The 15,131-nt window shown below is 43.2% G+C and overlaps 1 protein-coding gene across 1 annotated transcript in view; it reads left to right on the top strand.

Moving 5' to 3' along the window:
• Window positions 1–15,123, top strand: part of pus10 (pseudouridine synthase 10) — a 45,240-nt gene extending 30,117 nt beyond the window's left edge. Inside the window, 7 exon segments of the mRNA XM_032515269.1 lie at window positions 9,040–9,096; window positions 10,513–10,589; window positions 11,111–11,166; window positions 11,267–11,384; window positions 12,568–12,710; window positions 13,808–13,907; window positions 14,730–15,123. Coding sequence (XP_032371160.1) covers window positions 9,040–9,096; window positions 10,513–10,589; window positions 11,111–11,166; window positions 11,267–11,384; window positions 12,568–12,710; window positions 13,808–13,907; window positions 14,730–14,879 — 701 coding nt within the window. The 3' untranslated portion in view covers window positions 14,880–15,123.
• The last annotated feature ends 8 nt before the right edge of the window (window positions 15,124–15,131 follow it).

The raw sequence follows: 15,131 nt of genomic DNA, 5'->3' as shown, positions 1-15,131 counted from the left end.
TTTGCCACATACATACACTAAACACCATATATACACAGATTATCACACATACAACAACAGATAAAAAACCATATCCACACATATCCACAACCATACACAGTAACACACATATTAACATAATCACAATACATAAGACTAAACTCCCTCACGAAATGCAATAATGACCAGTTTTAAGCTTGAGGGATACTCGGTGAGACTGGGTAATGATGATGATAGTGTAAACAGGGCAAGTAGATCGGTGTTGATAAAATATTAACTATGACTATTAAAAATAAACATTAACCTAATTAAACCGCTACCCCTGACGAATAAGAATATAAGAACACTATTTAACAGGGCAGACGTTGTTGTAAAAAGATGTTATGCCACCAGTTCAGATAGGTTGGTTGATGATGGCTGAGACAGACAATAAATAAGACAGTTGTGACATGATGCCACCGGGGGACGAGTCCCGATTTGTGGTCCATTAATGGTGTTTTTTCATTTATTGTCCCGCAGCACTCCGTGGCTTATGTTAAAGAAGGACATGAGGTGTTTTTTTGTTTGTCGGTAGGTAAAATTACAGTCTGTCTACTGCACTTTTTTTTTCTAAACAAACGTCAAGGTTATTAAGGTTAGGGCCCCGCTGAGACCCAGCAAAGAGACCAAGAAGAAGAAGAAGAGATTCCCAGCGACCTTCGCTTATGGGTTGTCGGCGGGTTGGAAAGGTCCATTAATGACGGATTTTTGGTTGATTATTAAACAGTAAGAATTCATACACCAGGAAAGAAAATACGTCCCCAATACATTCGGGGCCCCCCATTAAAAAACGCAACAATAAAGTCCAGGAAAACATAACATCAGGGAAAGACACTTACAAAACGTGTGTAAGCAACATTGACAAGATAATATAATAATAATAATAATAATAATAAATTAATTTGTAGTGCACTTTATATTTACGCACACCCAAAGGCTACATGAGGATTAAAAGGTAAGTGCTAAAATAAAAAACACGATGGAGAGCATGGAAATGAAAAATTAAAGTTCCACAGTCTGTGGAACATTTTACCTTAAATAAATAAAAAAACCCGGTAATTAGCTAAATTTTGTTGTATCCACAACCTCTCTAATAACAGTTGGTGGTGGTGGGGAAAAACAGCGATACACCATAGTAGTGTGTGATATCTTCCTGTGGAAATACTTATCAACACACGGGACGCAAAGTATTGATCTTTTATTATATAATGAAGAAATTAATGAGAAATTAACTTTTGTTGTTGAGTCTACTGGAACCATACGAAATGTAAGTATGTACAAAGTTTTCTATGGTGACTTCTTTTAAGTTAGAAAAAAGTGTGTGTGTGGTGTGTGGGTGTGTGGTTGTGTGTGTGTGTGTGTGTGTCGTGTGTGTGTGGGTGTGTGGTGTGTGTGTGTGTGTGTGTGGTGTGTGTGTGTGGTGTGTGGTGTTGTGGTTGTGTGTGTTGTTGTTGTGTGTTTGTGTGTGTGTGTCGTGTGTGTGTGTGTGGGTGTGTGTGTTGTTGTGTGTGAGTGAGCGCGCGCGTTTTAACTCTGCCACTCACTCAGGAGAGGAGGCGTGGCGGTCTCGACAAGACGACATCGTCCATGTGAAGGAGGCTTTAAGGGGGTCATGCAGGGCCTGTTCGCCAGGAGCTGGGGGGCGTTGCGTGGTTACAAGGGGTAAGCAAAAGAAAGGAAAACGAAAATCATTCATACAACAATTTAAAACTTGACTTTTAATTGAGGCCTTCCTTTTCTCAGTTTAGTTTGTCACGGCCGGTTTGGGATTTAAAAACAGCTAGATCAGTATGTTTTTCTCCCTTTGAGCTTAAAAAATTTTGTTTTTTTTTTCTTTAACTGATAAACTTTCCACCCTTTTGTTTGTTTTTTCAGAGTCCGTTCGAGGTCGGCGTGGTTGTTCACTCAACCCGGAGACGGACGTCGAACTGCCCACTTCCTGTTAGTCCGAACCAACTTGAGGATCTAGAAGAAAGATGTGACGTTTACGTTCGGTTCCTCAGGATTTCGCTTGCATTTTTTTTTCGAGTGTTGCCGGCAAAAATGCCTTGATTTGCCTCAAAAATTGCGATTACAAGTTCCGATGTTTTTTTCATGGGGTTGCGGAAGTAGTTTGCGTGAGACAGAGAAAGTCGCCAAAAAAAAGTTGTTGTTCTCTAACTGCACGGGGGGGAATCGGCTCTCAGAGTTCACAGATTATGTCTTCTCCACCGAGGCGGTTATGGTGCTGGTGTCGGAGGGTCCCCCAGGCCAAATATTGAACGGTTCTTGCTTTTCCACACAAATAAGCCTGGCTCGGGCAAGAACCACAGGTTCCAAACTCAAGGCCAACAACATTAGCGCTCGTCTAGAGCAAAGACCCGGGACAGACGGGTCGGCGCCCGGGGGGGCGGGGGTTGTATCAGGCCGTTCCAAAAAACAAAAAATTCTGGCAGCCATCTGGCCGGTTCAGCTGGTACAGTAGAGAGGTTAGTTTTAGCTTTGGACATGGAGTGGGAAAACCAGAACCACCTGGTCGGAGGACACAGAACACCGTGGTTCTGGGGAGGAGGAAAACCAGAACCAAAGTGGTTGGGAGGACCACCAGAACCACCGGGTATGGGGAGCGACACAGAACCACCGTGGTATGGCTCTCAGGCTGGGGAAGATCCAGCTGGTTCGTAGAGAAACTGGGAGAAAGAAACCAGCACCGAACTGGCACCAGACCAGAAAAAAACATGGTTAGCCTTGGTGGAAAAGACCATAACAGATATGGAGTTCTGGCTCTTGCGGAATGTGGATTGGTTGTTGAGTGTTTGTTTGTGAAGCAGTCGCTGGGGGGGAAGTGTGCTCCGGTTTTATTGGTCAAATTTGCGGAAAAGTTGCAGAGTGATTGGTCAAAAAACGCGGGGCGGCACCAAAGTCGCGGTTAATTGGCTTTTGTGAAATTTGCGTGAATTGAGAGCGATTATCGCAAATCATGGAGAGGGAATGTAGAATGTTTGAAATGGCAGAATTGGTTTCATCGTGGATCGTCACCTGGTAACAGTAGTACGCAGGTCAAACAGCTGATGATAGACATCTCTTGTCAGCCTCAGGCGGGACTAATCGTTAGGGGGGGACAGGAACCAGACGACACCGCGTAATGATTGCTTCTGGTGTCTGTCAGCCTCGCCAGAGCATCGACATGCGCCGCTGCTTCAAACACCACCAAGCACAAACAGTGTGTAGGACGCTCGGACCGGAAACATGTCGGGAGGAGAACTTTAACATCGGAAGGGGGACGTTTGTTTGTCCGCGTTTTGAGACAAACGGGAACTTCCCGAATAGTTTGACATTTTGTGCAAAATACACACATTGTGCTTGAGTTAGATGAGAGAACATCGACTACCACAGGTTAGGTTCGCTGAGCATCATTAACCCTAGTTGTTTCCCATATTTGAAAATCAGCACTTGATGATTTGTTTTAATGATTTTTATATTTACTTTTTCTACGTTTTTGTCCCTTTTTTTTTTTTCTACACTTTGACGCTTTTTTTCCATGTATTGTCACTTTTGTGAACGTTTTCAACTTATCCTCTAAACTTTAGTTTTTAGTTTTCCGATTAATTTATGGACATAAACCTCAATTATAGATTATACACCGTAATTTGTAGTTGAGAAGAAAGCATAATTAGGGAATTAATGAGAACTAAAAATTAAAGGAAGGATGTGATGATAAATCCACAGACTGAATATGTCACTTTTACTCAACAATATTCAACAAACATCTTCACATGTTGTTTTACAATGCGATAAAATTGAGATAAACCCAAATATTATGAGTAGAGATTTGTACTTTGGCAAAGAGCGTTGGAATAATTCATGTTAATTTGGGGAATAAAAAGAACATTGATAGAGGACAACATGGCATGAGGACAAATGAGGACAACATGAGGGTTAGACTGGAATATGTAACCAGACGAGCCTGGCTAATAATTACAACGTTCAATCTTTCATTAATTTGTAAACCACCATATAACATGAACAGTGACCACACGTGCTTTACGTGTGCAGGGAAGCAAGAAAACAGTACGCCTTGACGATACATAGTCACGAGTGTGCAAGACTCCATTTTTTTTTTTTAAAACGCCACCAAAAAGGACACATGTTGAAAAAGTTCTACAAAAACACAGAGACATTGATAAAACTTGTATTGATAAACAATAAGGAAAAGTGACAAAACAAAAATCGTCAAATTACAAAAATTGAAAAAACGAATATCTAAAAGCCAAAAAGTGACAAATTTTTTTTTTAAAAAGTGACCAAAATCAAAAAAGTACAAAAAAAAATAAAGTGACTAAAAAAAATGAAGAAAATGCAAAGAAGGAGAAAAACATTGAAAGCGACAAAAAAAACAAATTAAGAAAAATACAAAGTAAAACAAAAAAAAAACGCCAAAAAGTGAAAAAATAGCATTAATAAATTGTTTGATGTTTGCTGCCCTGTTGAACGCAAACTTGTGGTTTTTTCTGTGAAAATTTTAACATTTCTCGTTCTTTTCTGCACTTTGCGCAAACGTATAGAGCGTTTTAGAAGCAGGACGCCCCAAACCGGAGTAATATCCGGGTCCTGTGTCACGGCCACGCCTCTTTGGTGGACTAGCGCCAGGTCCGATGGGTTATTTCCAACCGGACAGTGAACGTGAACGCAGATTATGAGCGATTCTTTGTTAAAAGTATAATTGGACCCATTTTACACCAGCCACTATCTCCAGAACATTCTCACCGCTTAAAATGGGATTTTTCGACTTCAACAGATGGCCCGTCCCATTAGAAGGCGTTAGACTTTAATCCTGTTGGTGGGTTTGGTGGTTGTGGGTGTGGTGTGTGTGTTGTGTGTGGTGTGTTGTTGTGTGGTGTGTGTTTGTCGGTTGTGTGGTGTGTGTTGTGTTGGTGGTGTGGGTGGGTGGTGTGGTGTGTGTGTGTGTGTGTGTGTGTGTGTGTGTGACCTGTGTGGTGGTGTGTGTGTGTGTGGGTGGGTGTTGTGGGTGTGTGGTGTGAGCACAAGTCAGAGTAGTTAGTCGATTCAGCTATAACAGCTTACTGTTTGAACAATAAAAAAATTAAACAGGCTACTTAATCCCTCGGTCTGATGATCTTTCACTCTGTCCTTGTTACTTGTATTTATTATTATTATTATAGTATTATAGGACAATAAACATGAGTACCTGAGTAGGTTCTTTACGTGTCTTTTGCAGTCAGTGTTCAACCAGGATGGCCGTGGTCAAAGCTCTGAAAAGATAGCTGATGTCAAATCCTCAAGTAAGCTCCTCAATCATCATCATCCATCATCATCATCATCACATCATCTCATCATCATCATCTCGTTCTTTACCGATAAAGTGCGGTTTGAATGATTGTTGTTGGTTTATTTTCAGACATATGCTTCACCACCAGAGCAGCTGACCAGCAGCGCAGCCTCCAGGACATCCAGTGTGGCCACGATCTGTCTTGTAGCAGGTATATAAGAAGACAGCAGACAGGCAGACAGCAGACAGACAGACAGGACAGACAGACAGACAGGCAGACAGACAGAGACGACAGAGGGAGACAGGCAGACAGACAGGACAGACAGAGAGACAGACCAGAAGACAGACAGAGAGAAGACAGCAGACGGCAGGAGGCAGACAGACAGACGGACGCCAGAGGACAGAGAGACAGACAGAGAGAGAGGCAGCAGACAGACAGAGTGGCTTGAGAATACCCCCCCAGGCTGAAGTTGATAAAAAGAGGAATAAAAAACGTCTTTGGAAATTGATCGAAATGCCTTAATTGAAAAAATTAGTAAATCCACCTTTAAAGGACACCATTTTCTTTGGAGGATAATGTTTCATAAATAAATAAATGTTCTTTCGTAAAATACAGGGCAAAGTATACACCCCCTATGTTAAAATACAGGGGCATAAGTATAACCCCCCCTATGTTAAAATACAGGGGCATAAGTTAACACCCCCCTATTAAAATACAGGGGGCGTAAGTACAACCCCCTATGTTAAAATACAGGGGCATAGATAAACCCCCTGTTAAAATACAGGGGCAATAAAGTTTCACCCCTATGTTAACATACAGGGGCATAAAGTATACTAATGCCCCTGTATTTTAACATAGGGGTGTATACTGTGCCCCCGTATTTTAACATAGGGGGGTGTATACTTATGCCCCTGTATTTTAACATAGGGGGGTGATATAGCCCCTGTTTTTAATAGGGGTGTATACTTATGCCCCTGTTATTTTAAGAAGAACATTTATTAATTCACAACAAAATTGGTGTCTAAAGGTTGGATTTTCCTAAATCTTTTTAATTAAGGCATTTAAATCAAATTTTCCAAAAGATGTTTTTTATTCTCTCTTAATCAACTTATACGGGTGTGTGAAACTTAGCAAGTCACTTAGTGGACACAACAAATCAGGCTGTCCATGACTAAAGACGAGTCTTAGCTGACTAACGCTTACATGCAGGGCTTTGAATTGCCAACCGCCAACGGCCAAATGCAGGTAAAAAAATACCTTTTTGGCGCGTAACGTTGTACCCTCAGCCGATTTGGCGGTGAGGAATGAAGCCGACAACACTGGTTGTTGTGCACCGAGGCCGCTGAAAACAAAGCATTAAAAAACATTAAAAGATGAGTAACATCTGAAGAATCTTAGCCGACTATACAGACGAGCAAAACCCTTACTACAAAAAAAAAAAAAAAGTGTCACATTAGTGTGAAATTCAGAATCAAAGGTGGGAGACATTTGGGTCCTGATGTTCTTCTGTCGTCCAGGCGGTACAACAAGTTCTGCCGCAGTCTCTCAGACGCCCCTGGGTGATCGACGGAGAGCGGGAGGATGGAGTGTCGGTGGAGGAGCTGATCGCGGCGCCCTCTGTCCTCCTTCAGAGCCGACGGTGCGTCCACACGACGGGCTCTATTTAACAATCGTAGCACAGGTGCATTCAGGGCGCGTCCAATCCCCTTTTTGCTAGTTGACGGTGGGAAAAAAAAGTTTCCTGCACCAGCACATGGTTCAAAGTGTTGGACTTGGAGTGTCATTTCATCCGAGGGTGTTTTTGGGCGTAACATGCAATCAACCAATCAGAGGTCATCTTCATTCCTTTAAAAGCCAGGCGCCTTTGTTCTGTGGGTGTGTGGTTGTGTGTGTGGTGTGTGTGGTGTGTGTGTGTGTGTGTTGTGCGCGTGTGTGCGTGTGGCCTGTGAGTCATGCATAGTGTGCGTCCTATGTGGTAACAAGCACATAGTGTGTGCGCGCGCTGTGCACGAGCCTAGGAGCATTTTACTAATTCGCGTTAGAATAACAATGAAGCTGTGTTATTGACTTTAGAGGTTTTTGTGGTCAACGGTGCGTTCACTTCCCGCTGCCTCAGATGGTAATACACCCAGAGGACCTGAACAACTCCCTGAAGACAGCATGCCCGAATGCACTGAACACACCTCCTGTAAGACCGCACGCCCAGAATGCACCTGAACACACCTCCACGTAAGACCAGCACGCCAGAATGCCCCTAACACACCTCCCTGTAAGAACAACGCCAAAGCACCTGAACACACCTCCTGTAAGACCAGCACGCCCAGAATGCACCTGACACACCTCCGTAAGACCAGCACGCCCAAAATGCACCTGAACACACCTCCTGTAAGACCAGCATGCCGCATGCACCTGAACACACCTCCCTGTAGAACAGCACGCCCAGATGCACCTGAACACACCTCCCTGTAAGACCAGCACGCCAGAATGCACCTGAACACACCTCCTGTAAGACCAGCATGCCCAGAATGACCTGAACACACCTCCTATAAGACCAGCAAGCCCAGAATGCACCTGCAACACACCTCACTGTAAGACCAGCACGCCCAGAATCCCACACGAACACACCTCCCGTAAGACCAGCACGCCCAGAATGCACACCTGAACACACCTCACTGTAAGACCAGCACGTCCAGAATGCCACCTGAAAACACCTCACTGTAAGACCAGCACGCCCAGAATGCACCTGAACACACCCTCTGTAAGACCAGCACGCCCAGAATGCACCTGAACACACCTCCCTGTAAGACAGCATGCCCAGAATGCACCTGAAACACCTCCTGTAAGACCAGCATGCCCAGAATGCACTGAACACACCTCCCTGTAGACCAGCATGCCAGAAGCCCTGAAACACTCCGTAGACACACGCCAGCCGCAGAATGACTGAACACACCTCCCTGTAAGACCAGCACGCCCAGAATGCACCTGAACACACCTCCCTGTAAGACCAGCCACGCCAGGATGCACCTGAACACACCTCCCTGTAAGACCAGCACGCCAGATGCACCTGAACACACCTCCCTGTAAGACCACATGCCCGAATACACTGAACACACACCTATAAGACCAGCATGCCCAGAATGTACCTGAACACACCTCCCTGTAAGACCAGCACGCCCAGAGCACTGAACACACTCCCTGATAGACCAGCACGCCCCAGAATGCACCTGAACACACCTCCCAGTAAGACCAGCATGCCCAGAATGCACCTGAACACACCTCCCTGTAAGACCAGCATGCCCAGAATGCACCTGAACACACCTCCCTGTAAGACCAGTTTTCAATGTCGTGGGTGCTTTTTTGTTGTTTTTTTCCAAAGTTATTTGGCGTTTCTAATGTTGACATTTTCAGCGCCTATTTTGACGGCCCATTTTTTTGTGATTTAAAAAAAAAAAAAACTTAAAACTGGTCAAATTTGACCCAAAGACAACAAACATAAGGGTTAAAACAATACAACACGTCCTCATAAAACAAGAAAGACGTAGAGAAGTAACACGACACTGTTCCAGATCATCACAACTGGCGGGTTGATGAGAAGAAAACAAAAACAAAAACAACACACATATCACACACAGTAGACACAGGTAAAAGTGCATAGACACACATTAGAATTTAAGCTTTGGGAGCTGAGCAACGGGTAACACTGATCTCCCCCCCCCCCCCCCCTTTTCTTCTTCTTCTTCTTCTGTCACAGGGTTTAATTTCTCCTCTTCTGGCCGGGAGGACGTGGACGTCCGGACTCTTGGAAACGGTGAGCCACAAATGTCTTTTCATTGTTTCCCCTATTGGTTAGGTTTCCTATTTAGATTAAATTAGGCCTGTAACAATTACTACATAATTAGATAATTGTCAATATATATATATATATATATATTCCTAACATAAGCTCAGGTCTTAAAGGTGTTGGGTGACATACTTCTCGTTGACGTTTGAAGAATTTGTTTGAAAATTAACACTTTTGTTAATACTTTTTATCGTTTTTGTCCCTTTTTTCAATGTTTGTCACTTTTTTTTTGACGTTTTCAACACTACGTAACACTAACTTATTAACTTTAGTTTGACAGTTATTTTTGGAATTTATGGTCAATAACCTCAGTTATAGGAAATTAACCTAATGTTGAGTTAGAAAAGCAGAAATTAGGAATATTGAGACTTAAATTAAAGGAAATGGATGTTGATGATAATCACAGACTGGAATATGCAATTTTACTCAACACTTTCAACAACACTTCACTTTGTTTAAACTGCTATAAAATTGAATAAGACCCAAATTAATGAAAGTAGAGATTGTACTTGGCAAAGAGCGTTGGAATCAATCATGTTATTTTGGGGAAATAAAAAGAACATTGACATAGGACAACATGAGGACAACATGAGGACAACATGAGGGTTAAGGCTGGTAAATACGGATATTTATACTTCATAATTTTTCCCAAATGTATGTATCTAGTATCTAGATATTTATACTTTACATGTTGTTTTTTTTTAGGCGTTATATATTTATATTTATCACTCTACAAGCTCCGCACACCCATATAAGCATTTAAGTATTTATTTTTTATTCATAAAACTAATAACTCGACTTTTCCACTGTGTTTTCAATTGTTTCTGTGCTGTGTTATTGTAAGTTGTGAACTTAACATGTAATTTCATACTACTCTGGTATGACAATAAAGAAATCTTGACTCTTGAAAAGATACGCCAAGTTGTAATTATATAAGTGATTATTGATCGGACTAAATATATTTTAATATTTTAAATATTTTAATCAATTGTTTGTCTTTGGCACTTGACCCTAAACACGTTCATAGCAACAAAAAAGTACGTTTTATGATAATAAGGAGGCGTTGCATGTGTGTTATTACATTATCTGAGTCACATGACAGTGACATATAACCAAAAGATGTGTAAGCGTAATTGTACGGCAACATTTGGGATTGTTACTGCTCTAACTTCGGTGCACACATACTGAGTTTTTACTTTAAAAGCTTAAAGTAAAAAACTTGCTGAAGAAGTCCACTGGGCACCAACTACAGTCGTTATATCTGAGAAAAGACTTTTAGTTTTTGTTAGGACAACCCTGCTTTTTTAAAGCTGCACCTGCAGAGGAAACGAATCACCTGAACGGTGAAGAATGAAGTGTTTCCCTTTTCTTTCTAATTGGCAGGTCGTCCGTTTGCGATGGAGCTGCTGAATCCTCACAGAACCCGACTCAGCAGAATGGAGATGAAGCAGCTGCAAGAGGTCTTAGTGGTCCCCTAATACTGTATCTGAAGTCTCTTTTATATAGACCTTAGTGGTCCCCTAATACTGTATCTGAAGTCTCTTTTATATAGACCTTAGTGGTCCCTAATACTGTATCTGATGTCTCTTTTATATAGACCTTAGTGGTCCCCTAATACTGTATCTGAAGTCTCTTTTATATAGACCTTAGTGGTCCCCTAATACTGTATCTGAAGTCTCTTTATATAGACCTTAGTGGTCCCCTAATACTGTATCTGAAGTCTCTTTTATATAGACCTTAGTGGTCCCTAATACTGTATCTGAAGTCTCTTTTATATAGACCTTAGTGGTCCCTAATACTGTATCTGATGTCTCTTTTATATAGACCTTAGTGGTCCCTAATACTGTATCTGGAGTCTCTTTATATAGACCTTAGTGGTCCCTAATACTGTATCTGGAGTCTCTTTATATAGACCTTAGTGGTTTCTGTCCTCGCGTGTGCTCCTTTACGACCGCTAACTTAGTGTTTGTTGTGTTTTCAGACCATCAACAAGTCTTCGGATAAAATCCGAGTGAGGGACCTGCAGATTGTTTCCAGGTGAGACTGTCAAACGACTCTAAACTAAACTGCAGCTGCGTTATTTAATATTTTTTATTATAAATAAATTTTTATAAATAAAAACCCAACTAACCTGCAGGGAGGCCATGAGCCGGATGAAGGAGGGCGAGGAGGAGAAAACCAAGACGTACACGGCGCTCGTCTGGACCCAGAAACCCATTCAGAGCGAAGACATCGCCTTCATCGACGACATCAAGGTCCCTACAACACACACGCACACAGACACACACGCACACACACGCACACACACGCACGCACACACACGCACGCGCACGCACACACACACGCACGCACGCCGCAGGCACACACAGACACACATGCACAGACACCGCACACACTAAAATATGCTCACACCACAAGCTGTACATGCTTGTGTGCTTGCAAATATCACACGCATGCACACACACACACATACACAGACACAGACGCACACAGACGCAACAACTACGCTCACCCACACACAAATACGCGCACCAACACAAACACACACAACACACATACGCTCAACAAAAACCAAACCCACGATACCACGCTCACACACACACACGTACAACACACCACACACAACACTACCTACACACCAAACACACACACCACACACACAACACCACACGCCACCCACACACACACACACACACACACACACACAACACATCACACACACACACACACGACCACAACAACGACACCCACACACTGTCACCACACCACGATTCCACACAACACACACACACCACGCTCACAGACACACAGACGCACACATACGCTCACACACACACACACACACACACACACACATACGCTCACAAACAATTTGAAACAATACACTGAGACGGAGAACGTTGGAGCAAAAAAAAAGATAAAAACAAAAACAGAGAGGAAAGACGGGAGGGAGGGAGACAAAACAACACACGCGGAAACACACACAAACACACGCATAAACAGACACACACACACACACACACAGGCTGACACAAGACAAGGGACCAAACACATGTGCAAGTTAGCGACAATTTCCTGCGTGTGTCCCCCGTCTCACCTAGCTGTCCTGTCAAATAAACGCAGAAAAGCCCCAAAAAATCTACAAAAAACAAAAATAAAGCACATGTGAGATGTAGCCTTTAAACTAAGGAAACCTACCAGGTAAGCAGTGTAGAATGAAATAAGCGTAGCGTGTGCTCTCCTTCTGGTCCTTGTCCCTCTTGCAGCAGACTTTTGTATTCATTGATTTTAAAGATGATAAAAGGTTGATATCGAGTTTATATCAGCGATTGCGTTATCAGTTGTACGACTTGTTTGGAAGCTCAGTCTCGTTGACTGGATGAAGATATAAATACAAAATAAACTCGCAGTTGTTGTTGTTGTTGTTGGTCCTGACAGGATCTGACTCTGGACCAGAAGACCCCTCTGAGGGTTTTGCACCGGCGGCCGCTGGCGGTCCGCCAGCGCGTCGTCCACACTATGAACACCCGCTTCCTGGACTCGCATCACTTCTACCTGGGGCTGAAGACACAGGCCGGCACGTATCCTGCACACAGTCTTACAATAACATCTGCACCTACAGACTCCTCCCCCTTATCTAAAATGTCTAAACCCGGGGTCCTAACCCCCCCTTTTTAGGCCAGTGAGCCCTAAGCTGACAGTAGCTCTGTTTCCATCCACACGTTTTTATCCAAATTAAGTGATATCGAATGAAAAATGCCTTCTGGAAAGTGTAAAATTCGATGGAATTCCATGAACATCGACTCAAAGGAAATACTCATCTGATTTTCTCTTGATCGATATTCGGCTTATGCGATAAACGCTGATGGAAATGTTATTTGCCGAATAAATAATGAATTGCGGTTAAGTTTTAGGTCGTTTTATGGTAGCAACCAGCCACGAAAGAAGAAGGGGGGGGGGGGGGGACACAACAAAGACAGGTGTAAGTGGACGGACGAGGGGACGAGAGACTTTCTGAATTTAATTTATCAGGAACTGGTGAAGGAAATGGCCGACAAAGGTTAGGACAGGCTGTGGGACGTCCTGCGGAGACAATGGAAGACGCTCAGACAGAGCGACATTTCTCAAAAAAGAGTCTCGCAGCGGTGCCGGGGGGGGGGGGCCATAAAAGACATTTTGTTAATATAGCTCGATATGTCTCTATCAGCTGAACATGAGCTCTATTACAACTCGTCCCGTAGTGATCGATGTCGGGAGACGGCAGCCATTTTGTCTGGAAACACTTGTGAATGTTGTGCGATTCAGTGCGAAAATGAATGGAAACACCCTTAAGATGTCTAAAAAAAAATCAATCCGATACACCAATTTGATCGCAAAACAGCGTCATGTGACGTCATCACCGCTGGTTTTTATCGGCCATAAAGCCGTCGGATGGAAACTCACTTTCACCAGCTTAACTCACATGAGCTTTTTTTTAACAAATTTCAGATAATTTGATTGACAAGTGGATGGAAACTTAGCTTGAGAGACAGAGTAGGGGCTTTTGTTGTCCCCCCCCCCCTGCACTAACTCTGAGGACCCCCATAGGGGTCACGGACCCCCTGTTGAAAACCTCTGGCCTAGCGATGCTCTCCTACGTCGACACTTTGCTCCTGAACGTCCTAACGTTATCCATCAGCTACATCAAAGAGTTCGTCCACGGAGACTTTGGGCGCACCAAGCCCAACCTGTGCGTCCTGCTGAAGACGGACGCCGACATCCTGGAGCTGGACGTGGAGGTGAGACGAAACGTTAAAATCTGAGATTATCATCCAATCACAAGCAGACATTTAAGATCGGTGCTACTTATAGAGTGTCTCTTTTATATTGGACATCAACGCCCCAAGAATCGCCTCGCACGACGCCCACTCCATTTTAAATCTCGACAAAAAAACAAACAATGTATAAAAAAAAAATTCAACACTCCGTTCCTTTAACCCCAAACGTTTTTGTCTGTCCTCGGGTCCAAATTTCACCCACCGTGTTTTTTTTTTTTTATATCTAATACCGGGAAGGTGAATCGGTGAAAGATGTTGGAAAAAGCCGCAAAATCATTGGGGGGGGGGGGGGGGGGGGGGGGGTGGGGGAAATAAAAAAATCCCAATAATTTAAAAAAACTGGAAAAAGCATACAAAACGTTGAGATTGGGGAAAAAACGTTTTTCATGGTCAAGGGAAAAACACCAAGGTTAAAGTCAAAACGGGGACATACAACAATATACTTATCTATATCTATATATATCTAATATATATGAATAGATATATATATATATTATATATATATAATAAAACTACTGGCCATACCAACCAACATAGAGAGAGAGGGATAGAGATGGTGGATAGATATAGATAGAAATCATTTACTGTCTTTAATGCTGCGTTGTGTTGAACACTGTGTGTGTGTGTGTGTGTGTGTGTGTGTGTGGTGTGTGTGTGTGTGTGTGTGGTGTGTGGTGTGGGTGTGTTGTGTGTGGGTGTGGTTGTGTGGTGTGTGGTGTGTGGTGTGTGTGTGTGTGTGTTGTGTGTGGTGTGTGTGTGTGTGTGGTTGTCTCTCCCCTCCAGTCCGTGTACGTGGACTGGCCTCCTCCAGTACAGGGATGCCGGCCGCCGCCTGGTCCCGTTTCTGAGACCACGGGTTTGATCCCCATGACGCTAGCTGGTCCCCTGGTTCTGGGGCGCTACACGAACAGGGACCATGGTTCCAGTGTCTGACACAACATGCCGGTGGATGGAGGTGAAGAGGAAACCTCCGTCACCCAGTCCTGCCGGCTGCTCTCTTAGTTGCTGATTGTCCTTTTTGACTCCATCAGTTGAATCCCAAAAAAATGTTCCAATAACTTTCTATGGTGATAATTATTTAAGTTCTTAAATATGGCAATGCAGGCATTAACTTACTGAATCTACATACATGACAAAAGTGTAGTAAACAGTTTGTTTTGTTTGCTTTCCACTAGTCGAAAGAGA

Source organism: Etheostoma spectabile, chromosome 5, assembly GCF_008692095.1.
Source record: "Etheostoma spectabile isolate EspeVRDwgs_2016 chromosome 5, UIUC_Espe_1.0, whole genome shotgun sequence".
NCBI classification, from domain to species: domain Eukaryota; kingdom Metazoa; phylum Chordata; class Actinopteri; order Perciformes; family Percidae; genus Etheostoma; species Etheostoma spectabile.
The sequence above is the reverse complement of the archived record's forward strand: the minus strand, read 5'-3'. Positions and strand labels throughout refer to the sequence as shown.